The following is a 10,867-nucleotide window of genomic DNA, read 5'->3' as shown; positions in this document are numbered from 1 at the left end:
GAGGAAAGATCTTTATATAAAAAACAGTTTTATCCTGGAGACATCATCTCTTGTGCTTTGAAAGGACGTGAGAATTACAGCTCTCCTTTGCTATGTGTGTTCTCTACACGGTGTAATTAACATCACCTTCCACATAAATTGCACCTGCGCCTCACAGAATTGTTGTTTTTTACTCCAGATGCTCTGAAGTTTCCTGTTGTGTCAGTAAGTCCTTCTGATGAAATCATGGAGGGCAGTTCAGTGACTCTGACCTGTAGCAGTGATGCTAACCCAGCAGCTAACTACACCTGGTACAAGGAGAATGGAAATCAGAAACGTCCTCCTCTCACTAAAGAACGACAGCTTGTCTTCAGCTCCATCCATGTTTCTGACTCTGGACAGTATTTCTGTACAGCTGAGAACGAGCTGGGGAAACGGACATCTGAAATGAACTCTGTTGATGTGAAATGTGAGGAAATACAGTTTATCAATTGTAATTTATGTTTTAATCACTTGAAAAGGGTCTTTTAGGGTTCTCATACTTACTTCAATCTCACAATCTCCTAATTTTGAGAACCTTGACGTAAAGATTTTTTCCTAGTTGAGAGCTGGATGCAATTTATCATTAATCGTGCAAACTAATCTCCTCCAGATGCTCCAAAGCTCCCCTCTGTGTCAGTGAGTTCCTCTGATGAGATAGAGGAGGGCAGTTCAGTGACTCTGACCTGTAGCAGTGATGCTAACCCAGCAGCTAACTACACCTGGTACAAGAAGAACCAAACACTGTTTCAGGGAACAGAAGGAAGTTATCATGTCACCTCCATCAGCTCTGAGGACAGAGGGATCTACTACTGCAAGTCTGGGAATCAATATGGAGAGATCAACTCTACATCTCTATTTGTAGATGTCCAGTGTGAGTAATAAACAACAGCACTTCTCTTATGCTAACACTGTATTTATAAGTAGGGATTCGTTTGGTTGCTTTGTGCCATTGTGGAGGTAGAGTCTGTTTCACGAGTGACGACATGTGTATATATTAATAAATGTGACTACTATATCGTCCTCCAGATGCTCCAAAGCCTCCCTCTGTGTCAGTGAGTCCCTCTGCTGAGATAGAGGAGGGCAGTTCAGTGACTCTGACCTGTAGCAGTGATGCTAACCCAGCAGCTAACTACACCTGGTACAAGGAGGATGAAGACTCTCCAAAAGCTTCAGGACAGATCTTCAACATCACTAACTTCAGAGCTGAACACAGTGGGAGTTATTCCTGTGGAGCCCAGAACAAGTTAGGACGTAGTAACTCCACCTTACATCTGATTGTTGGAACAGGTAAGTTCTCTACATTCACCAGAACTGATTCACTTTGTAATATGCCAACACAGTCTCACGGCATTTCGTGTTATAGTCACGAAATTAATCTATTGATTCGTGTTCACCAACACGATTTCGCCATTTTTTTCGTGTCACACAGAACGATTTTAAAAGCAATGTAATTAATAACAAATTAGAAGGAAAAAGACATTTAAAAAAATACAGATTTAAGTATTCTGACACAGAACGATTTTAGAAGCAATGTATTTATATTGGTAGTATGTTTCGTGCCTGCACCAAATAATAACAAATTAGAAGGAAAAAAAGATGACATAAAATACAGATGTCAGTATTCTGAGGCTCTGAGACATTTCTTTTCCTCACTGACGGCAAAAAAACTCAGACATTATACAATTTAAAATAAAAGGGATAGGGTTAAGCTTAGGGTAAGATATTGAGTAAGAACATGTTTTTATGAACCACACAGTTTCTGGTATTCCAAGACCCGACCGGACAAAAAGACGTGGTGCAGGCACGAAACAAACTACCAATAGAAATACATTGCATTTAAAATCGTTCTGTGTGACACGAAAAAAATGTGAAAATCGTGTTGGTGAACACGAATCAATAGATTAAATAAATTTCGTGGCTATAACACGAAATGCCGTGAGACTGGGTTGAATATGCAGCAACCAATGAAAACTGGCTACACAGAAAATAAAACTATTGTTGTTCAGGGTTATAGACGTGGATGACACGGACTGAAGGGATATATCAATCTACTACTGAGGTGTATCACATATGGGTTTCATGTTAATAGGGAGTTCAACAATGATAGTGAATATCATCAGGACGACTCTGGGGGTCTTGATGCTGATTCCTGGGTTTCTCCTGAGTCTATGGACGAGGTACAACAATAGAAATTCATCAGTTCACTCACCATTTATTTTTCTCTTATAACATCCTCACATTTCACTGTCATGAATTCTGCACTTGTTGATGTTGTCAATCCAGGAAGAAGAAAGCTCTGCACTCCACCACTGAAGCACATGAACCTGTAGAGATAGAGGTGAGAGAGAGCGGACCTATTGACAAACCTTCCAATACGTCTCGGTTATAAATTGTCCCATAAATGCTCTGGAAAAGGAGGTTAAGTACATTGTAGTCATTAAACAATGACATCAACTAATCTTCTTCAAAATAAAATACATTTTTGCTTATATCTCCTAATATATAGAGTTAATTATCAAGAGACTGATTTTGTCTTCTTTCCCCATCAGTTGGACTCTCTTCCTGAGTATGAGAACGACTCAGACACTGCAGCACAGACAGAAGACACAGAGGAGCAGGGAGACCTGGTGTGAAGTCCAGTCAGGTTAGAGCCTCCTGCATCAGATCAAACAGGCCCACTCCACATTTAGAGTCACAGTTCCAGCTGTAACTTTACACAAAGTCTCCTGTGATTTTCTTCAGACGCTCACCTGACGGAAACAAAGAAGAAGGACATCTAAAAATCCATTTGTTTCAAGTTTTTATTTTAAGTTTTCAGTAGCAGCAGCAGGAAGGAGTCAGCAGCTTTTACCACAACCAAGCGAGGTTTTTGTATATCTGTTTTATTTTTTGTTTGTTTTTCAATAACAAATGTATTTATTTAAGAAAAAAAGAAGGAAATAAAATATATATGTTACTAATTTAGTTTTTGGGAGAAGGGTGGGATTCAATAAGTGTAAACTTCTTCCCACCCCTTTTCGGATGTGTAATTAAGTAGATTATTTGTTTATACATAAATTAGAATCAGTAATATTTTTGTTTATCAATTTGACATTGCTTAATTTTGTAATGTATAATAATTATCATGTTACATTTTGTATTGTTGTTTTACACATTCCAAATAAATCAAATCAAATCAAATGTATAGGTTTAGAAGAATGAGCTGCTGGCAGCTTGAAGTGAAGTGATATTGAGGTGTCAAACATGATTTATTGTTAAGATCAGCTGATGATCAGGTGCTCTAACGTGCTGATTTAACTACTGTATACATGCTTATTTGTTATATATAGAGTTGTTGATATTACAAAAGTCTAGGATAAGATTTTTAAATCCACATAATAAATAACTTTGAAAAATCCTCATCAGTGTGTTAGTTAATAGCTGTCCTGGCTGACAGAGCCAATTAAGTCTATTCAAAACAGAGACCCTAAAAACATCCCATGTCACTCCATGTACAGTTTAGATTTTCACAAAATGAAACATAAGCTCACTAGAAGACCTTGTTAGATGTTACTGTGTAAGATTCAAATCAGAATGAATCAACAGCCAGCTCTACAACAAGTGAAGGACCATCAGACGAGTGTTTGGAAAAGATCACCTTCAAAAATCTCTAGATTTCAGATTTTCTGTTTAACCTTTCATTAATTTGCGGTATATAATGTTAAATTATTATCTAGCCTTACAAAACAAATAGAATTTGCTTTTCAATATCTCCCATATTGTCATGTGGTGCTATAGGAAAGAAAGGAGTCACATGGTTCATAATGATCTGAGATGTTTCTGATATGAAGATCCACAGACAGAGTTTTCAACTGAGAATCAATTTAAATGATTTGCCTTTGGAAAAATGCTGATAGTCATATTTTACAAACCACCCTCCCTTTCTCTTCCATCGCCCCAACACTTTATCCCTCAATCCTTCATCCCCATAACCATTCATCCTTTCATCCCTTGACCTTTCATTCATTAATTTGTCCTTTTCCATTCCTCTATTCATACATCATACAGTTTTTCTTTCTGTCTCCCCTCATCTATTTCAAATTCTATGTACATTCTGGCCACTTCGTTATTCAGATCAGACAGAAAAACGCCTGAGACTAAATTCACATACACTAAGAGACCAAGCACTCTCCTGGCTGGGTCTTCATTTAATGTCGGAGATGTTTAAAGCCATGTTTGGTCCATATTATGAACACGGACCTCCTCACCAACATTGTTATCTTTACAGTCTTTACAGAGTCAAAAAAGTGCACTGGAAACGGAGTTCAGAGTTTGATGCATAGAGGTTTGGAATTGTTATAGGTCCTGCCACTCCTATTCGCCCACCAAAATGTGACCACAAGTGTTTTCAAGTTGGAGTCATATATGTCTCATTGATAGCCAAAAATAAGGTGAGAATATAATATACAGAGCCAAATACAGAGCACTTCTTTAGGCAAGGCAAAGCAAGTTTATTTATATAGCACCTTTCAACACAAGGCAATTCAAAGTGCTTTACAAAAATGAAAGACATATAGAGCATTAAGAAATATTGCAGCAGAAACATATTGTAAAATGGCATTTAAAAACACTCATTTAAAAGCAAAGATAATAAAATGTAAAAAATAATAACACATAAATAAAAGTTACAGTGCAGTGTGAGATATGAATATATCCATTAAAAGCAGCGGCAAAAAGAGAAGTCTTCAGCCTGGATTAATAGAGTTGATTAAGAGTTGCAGCGGACGTGCAGGAACCAACACAGTCTCAATCCCTGATAGTCCAATAGCGACGCTTGGTCAGGGTCCTTTGGCGTGCAGTTGTGACGCGCCGAGTCTCCTTCAGCTTCATAAACGGACACAAAGAGCTTTCAACTGATTGCAATGTATTCCCATTGGCGGCGGTATTTGACGCTCAGGGAAGCACCGCATCGGTCCATGTCGGCGGAATTTAAAGGCAATGTGAGCGTCCATTCCCATTGGATAACGGAGGATTTTACACCCGGAAGTAAGTATTTTCTTTACTGTCGATTGATTTTCTGTAAGGATGCGTGGAAGGGTAGGACCCAAATGCAGACTATCAGAAAAGGTAAACGGTCTCGAAACAAAAACGAGCTTTATTCTAAAGCTGAACAATAGCATGGCATGAAACACATAGGTTCTATAGAAACTGACCGTGACCAACATGGTGGGAGACAGGAGAAACAAACAATGAACCGACAAGGCACACAGGGGAAGACAAGACTAAATACAGAGAGGGGTAATCACAAGACGAGACACAGCTGGGGTAAGGGAGGCAGAAACACAAGGGCAACGGGTGAACACAATCAAACAATCAGACACACCAGGGAAACTAAGACAGGAAGGCAAACACAGGAAGAAGGAACAGAGAAGACACAAGGAGGAAAACATTTCAAAACAAAACAGGAAACCAGAGACAGAAAAAGACAAGACAAAACACAACACAGACAGATCGTGACATAACCCCCCCCTCAAGGGACGGATCCCAGACGTCCCAAAAAACATAGTCCAACATTTCCAAAAGGGTGGGTGGAGGGGGTCCGGTGGACGGGCCCGGAAGGGGTCCCGGGCGGACGGCCTGGGGGCAAGGCAGAGTCCAAAAAGGGGCGAAGGCCACAGCGGGCGAACTCAGGGGGCCGGGCATGAGAGCAAAGGCAGGGGCTCTCAGGGGACCGGGCTCGAGGGCGAAGGCAGCGGCTGGAAGAATCAGGAGGCCGAGCCCGAGGGCGAAGACCGCGGCTGGAGAACTCAGGAGGCCGGGCTCGAGGGCGAACAAGAAGGCGGCGACGAGACAGCTCCGGAGTACGGGCAGGACCCAGTATCGGCCGGACAGGAACCGGAGCCGACGGGACAGGCGTAGCAAGGGCTGGTGTCGACTGGACCCCCAACGGAACAGGACACAGAATTGGCAGGACCCCCGGTGGAACAGGTGTCGGCGGGACCTCCAACAGGACAGGATCTGGTGTTGGCAGGAAACCCGGCGGAGCAGTAGTCGGCGGGACCCCCAACAGGACAGGATCTGGTGTTGGCAGGAAACCCGGCGGAGCAGTAGTCGGCGGGACCCCCAACGGGACAGGACATGGGGTCGGCAGGACCCCCAACGACACTGGACGTGGAGTTGGCAGGACCCTCAGCGGAACCCCCAACGGCACAGGACATAGGGTTGGCAAGACCCCCGGCAGAAGAGTAGTCGGCGGGACCTCCAACATCACAGGACATAGGGTTGGCAGGACCCCCGGCAGAAGAGTAGTCGGCGGGACCCCCAATGGGACAGGACATGGAGTTGGCAAGACCCCTGGCAGGAGAGTAGTCGGCGGGACCTCCAACATCACAGGACATAGGGTTGGCAGGACCCCCGGCAGAAGAGTAGTCGGCGGGACCCCCAATGGGACAGGACATGGAGTTGGCAAGACCCCCGGCAGGAGAGTAGTCGGCGGGACCTCTAACATCACAGGACATAGGGTTGGCAGGACCCCCGGCAGGAGAGTAGTCGGCGGGACCTCCAACATCACAGGACATAGGGTTGGCAGGACCCCCGGCAGGAGAGTAGTCGGCGGGACCTCCAACATCACAGGACATAGGGTTGGCAGGACCCCCAGCAGAAGAGTAGTCGGCGGGACCTCCAACATCACAGGACATAGGGTTGGCAGGACCCCCGGCAGAAGAGTAGTCGGCGGGACCTCCAACGGTACAGGACATGGGGTAGGCGTCGGCCGTAGAGCCAACAGGACACGGGGGGCTGGCGTCGGCCGGAGAGCCAACAGGACACGGGGGGCTGGCGTCGGCCCGGAGAGCCAACAGGAGACGAGGTGCTGGAGTCGGCCGGACCACCGACAGAACACGGGGGGCTGGCGTCGGCCGTAGAGCCAACAGGAGACGAGGTGCTGGAGTCGGCCGGACCACCGACAGAACACGGGGGGCTGGCGTCGGCCGTAGAGCCAACAGGACACGAGGTGCTGGAGTCGGCCGGACCACCGACAGGACACGAGGGGCTGGAGTGGGCCGAACCACTGACAAAACACGGGGGGCTGGCGTCGGCCGGAGAGCCAACAGGACACGAGGGGCTGGAGTGGGCCGAACCACTGACAAAACACGGGGGGCTGGCGTCGGCCGGAGAGCCAACAGGACACGAGGTGCTGGAGTCGGCCGGACCACCGACAGGACACGAGGGGCTGGAGTGGGCCGAACCACTGACAAAACACGGGGGGCTGGCGTCGGCCGGGGAGCCAGTACTGGAGCCGAAACTGAAGCCGGAACCATGGCTGCTGGGGCCAGAACTGGGGCTGGAACCATGGCTTCTGGGACCAGACCTGGGGCTGAAACCATGGCTGCTGGGGCACGGGCTGGAATCCTGGCCCTGCGTCTCTTAGAGGCCTTTTGGAGACGCTGTGGACCTCCAACATCACAGTAGTCGGTTCCCAGGAAAGGGTTAGAGGCTTGAGAAAAGCTTCCAGGAACACATGTAAAATGTTGTAGCCACTCAGGCAACAAACCCCTGAGCCCGGGCTTGCGAGCAACCTCCTGGCGTGCCTCCTTCAAAGCCGCCACTCTACCCCGTATAGATGTGGCGTCATACCAGGTATAAAAAATGTACTCCAGAGAGCACCCAAGACGGTCCGCCTGTAGCAACAAACAATCAGAGTCTGCTGAGTCCAATTCTGGTCGGTTCATTCGGTAAGGATGCGTGGAAGGGTAGGACCCAAATGCAGACTATCAGAAAAGGTAAACGGTCTCGAAAGAAAAACGAGCTTTATTCTAAAGCTGAACAATAGCATGGCATGAAACACATAGGTTCTATAGAAACTGACCGTGACCAACATGGTGGGAGACAGGAGAAACAAACAATGAACCGACAAGGCACACAGGGGAAGACAAGACTAAATACAGAGAGGGGTAATCACAAAACGAGACACAGCTGGGGTAAGGGAGGCAGAAACACAAGGGCAACAGGTGAACACAATCAAACAATCAGACACACCAGGGAAACTAAGACAGGAAGGCAAACACAGGAAGAAGGAACAGAGAAGACACAAGGAGGAAAACATTTCAAAACAAAACAGGAAACCAGAGACAGAAAAAGACAAGACAAAACACAACACAGACAGATCGTGACATTTTACAGTGATATCTGCACTACTCATCAACTCAAAAACACCAGATTATCCTTGTTAATTACACAACATTGATTGGTTTAAATTGCAAAAATGCTTTTGTATTTTCCCCCTTCGATTCGGAGAAACAAATATTTTTTCGGAGTTTAGGATGGCAGAAGACACTACACTACCCAGAATCCAGGGCACTAAGTACCAATCGCGTTCACACCGGAATAAATACCCTGAGGGAAGATTACGCAAATGAAGCCGCTGACGTCACTTATTCTTCTTCTGCTTTGGGTTTACTGGCAGGCCGCAAACAACTTCACGGTGTATACTGCCAACCGAAGTCCCCGGCCGGAAGTCCCCGGAGTTGGGGACTGGCTTCAGTAGAAGCTGCTGGGACTCCCAGCAGCTTCTAGGGTGTTGCCATAAATGATTCTCTCTCAGTTGGTGTGCGGGGCTAATGCTAATGCTAATAATGCTAATGCCAGCAAATACAATGCAGCTTCACAAAGCTTTTCAGAGTTTTACGGGGCGTGGTTTGCAATTCGCCCAGCCAATCAGAAATTGGAACTTTTTTCTCCCCAGGAAAGTACCACCTCTCTAGCAGGGACTAAAAAGGGGGTAAAAGTTCTCATGAACTAAGTTCTCTTTTTGGTGTGAACGCAAAATCCCAGGAACTATCGGAACTAAACGGGAAAAGTACGGGGAAAAGTACTCCTGTGTGAAAGCGCCTCTTGACACGACATGGAGACCTCTACTGCGGTCTGTGAAGATTTTCTTTTACTTTTTTATTTAAAAGGTAAATTCCACTAGAGCTCAAATCTCTGCTCCTGCAAATGACCCCTCAGTTCCTGCACCCTGCTTTGCTGTCTTTGACCATTTTTAGCCTGTTGCTCTGTCTTTTGTACAGGAGATTGTCTGTCAGTTAAAGCCCTCTGGTTCTCCAAATGACCCCGTCCCACCTGGACTTTTTAAAGAGGTTTTCCCCACTGTAGGACCATCCGTGCTGGCAGTTATTAACTGGTCTTAGGGAAGGTCCCTGAAAAGTTGAAGCGTGCAGTAGTGCAACCTCTAATTCAAAAACCCAGCCACAGTTCTGGCTTATTTTAGGCCCATGTCAAAAATCCTGGAAAAGATTGTCTGCAGTCAAATCATGTTTTTTCTGGAGTAGAATAATATCCCGAAGGCTATTCCAATCCGGTTTGAAAACTATGCACAGCACTGAAACAGTGCTTTTAAGAGTTTTTTAGGACATCCTTTTATCTATTGACTCTGGGGACTGCGTTGTTATCTACTTATTGATTTAACTGAAGCTTTCGATACAGTCGACCATGACATCTTGATCTCTCGCTTGGAGCAGTCGGTGGGCATTGAGGGGAAAGCCCTGGAATGGTTCAGGTCATATCTGAATGATAGAACTTTCACTGTCAGTCTTGGTGACTCCGAGTCATCCTCTGCTACACTCCTGTATGGGGTCCCACAGGGTTCAGTCTTAGGCCCCCTGCTATTTTCCCTCTATTTGCTCCCTCTTGGGTCCATACTTAAAAAGCACGGCATTGCATTCCACTGCTATGCTGATGATAGCCAGATGTATGTCCCACTAAAAAAGAAGGAGGGTATTAGCCCACTGTTAAAGTGTCTAGAGCAGGGGTTTCCGAGTTGGGCTTTTTTTTTTTTAATCAATTTTTTTATTATTATTAATAATAATAACGTGTGCATAGACATTTTTCAGGGGCGGACTGGCCATCTGTATAATTTCCCCGCAGCGAGGCTCCTCCCGTTGACAATCCACTAGCGCAGTGTGTCTCAAACTTTTTCATACCAACGACCACTTAACCAATAAAAAAACACTCACGGACCACCTGACTCCACAAATATCCAAAAACAATAGGCCTGCTTACCACTCCAACAGTACATAACAGCCTAATAATGACAGCTTAAAGGTGGGGTAGGTAATTTTGGAGAAACCAGCTTGAGTGCGCTGGAATTTGAAAATACACAGCCGGAACAAATCTGCCACTTCCTTACAGAGCCCCTCCTCCAACACACACGAACGTGCACATGACCAATGAGGGCACGAGATAAGTTTGTGCACAGATGGAAGGCTGACAGGCAGGTAGGCCATCCAGTTACTTTAGCCGGGCCGGCTAAAATGATTGGTCGTGCTTTTTACAGTACTACGGCTTCCACAGATGACATTTTTTTATGGATCTTTTGTCAAAGCACTTAAGATATTCATTGCTATCGGGATGTTAAGAGCATTCCATGGAATATAACAAAAAGTGTATCTAGAGCCGGTTTCTCAAACTTACCTACCCCACCTTTAACCTTCTCTACATCGCCTCGTTCACACAATAAATCAACAATACAAAAACAACTACAGATTATATAAGCATTTAGTTCAAATAAGATTTAAAATGCTTTCAGGTTTTACAACTCTTATGAAATGTAGACTACATTTATTACGGAGTTCATGTCCGAGCCAACAGACTCATAGATCGTTGGCTACTGAGAGAAATGTAAAATACACCGCATGTAGTACGACACAAACCTGCGCTGTGGATTTTCAAAACAAAATACAATAAAACTAATGTCACAGGCCCAAGTTTAACTCTCTGAGTCCTGCATGGTCTGCCTACAAAACGAAAATAAAAAACGTTTATGCAGCCCCAACAACAGGTTCTGATCATCAACAGACTTCATGCAATG

General features: G+C 45.1%; 1 protein-coding gene across 1 annotated transcript in view; it reads left to right on the top strand.

Annotated features, from left to right (window-relative positions):
• LOC117482043 (titin-like) overlaps positions 1–2,692 on the top strand; it is a 7,260-nt gene extending 4,568 nt beyond the window's left edge. The window contains exons 7-13 of the mRNA XM_034130012.1: positions 1–94; positions 179–448; positions 632–892; positions 1,048–1,308; positions 2,111–2,198; positions 2,305–2,359; positions 2,571–2,692. The exon at positions 1–94 is cut by the window's left edge and continues 131 nt beyond it. Of these exons, the coding sequence (XP_033985903.1) occupies positions 1–94; positions 179–448; positions 632–892; positions 1,048–1,308; positions 2,111–2,198; positions 2,305–2,359; positions 2,571–2,654 (1,113 nt within the window). The 3' untranslated portion in view covers positions 2,655–2,692. The remainder of the gene's footprint in view (positions 95–178; positions 449–631; positions 893–1,047; positions 1,309–2,110; positions 2,199–2,304; positions 2,360–2,570) is intronic.
• Positions 2,693–10,867: the final 8,175 nt, after the last annotated feature.

Source organism: Trematomus bernacchii, unplaced genomic scaffold (genome assembly GCF_902827165.1).
Source record: "Trematomus bernacchii unplaced genomic scaffold, fTreBer1.1, whole genome shotgun sequence".
NCBI classification, from domain to species: Eukaryota; Metazoa; Chordata; class Actinopteri; order Perciformes; family Nototheniidae; genus Trematomus; species Trematomus bernacchii.
Note: the sequence above shows the minus strand (reverse complement) of the source record. Positions and strands in the feature narration are given on the sequence as shown.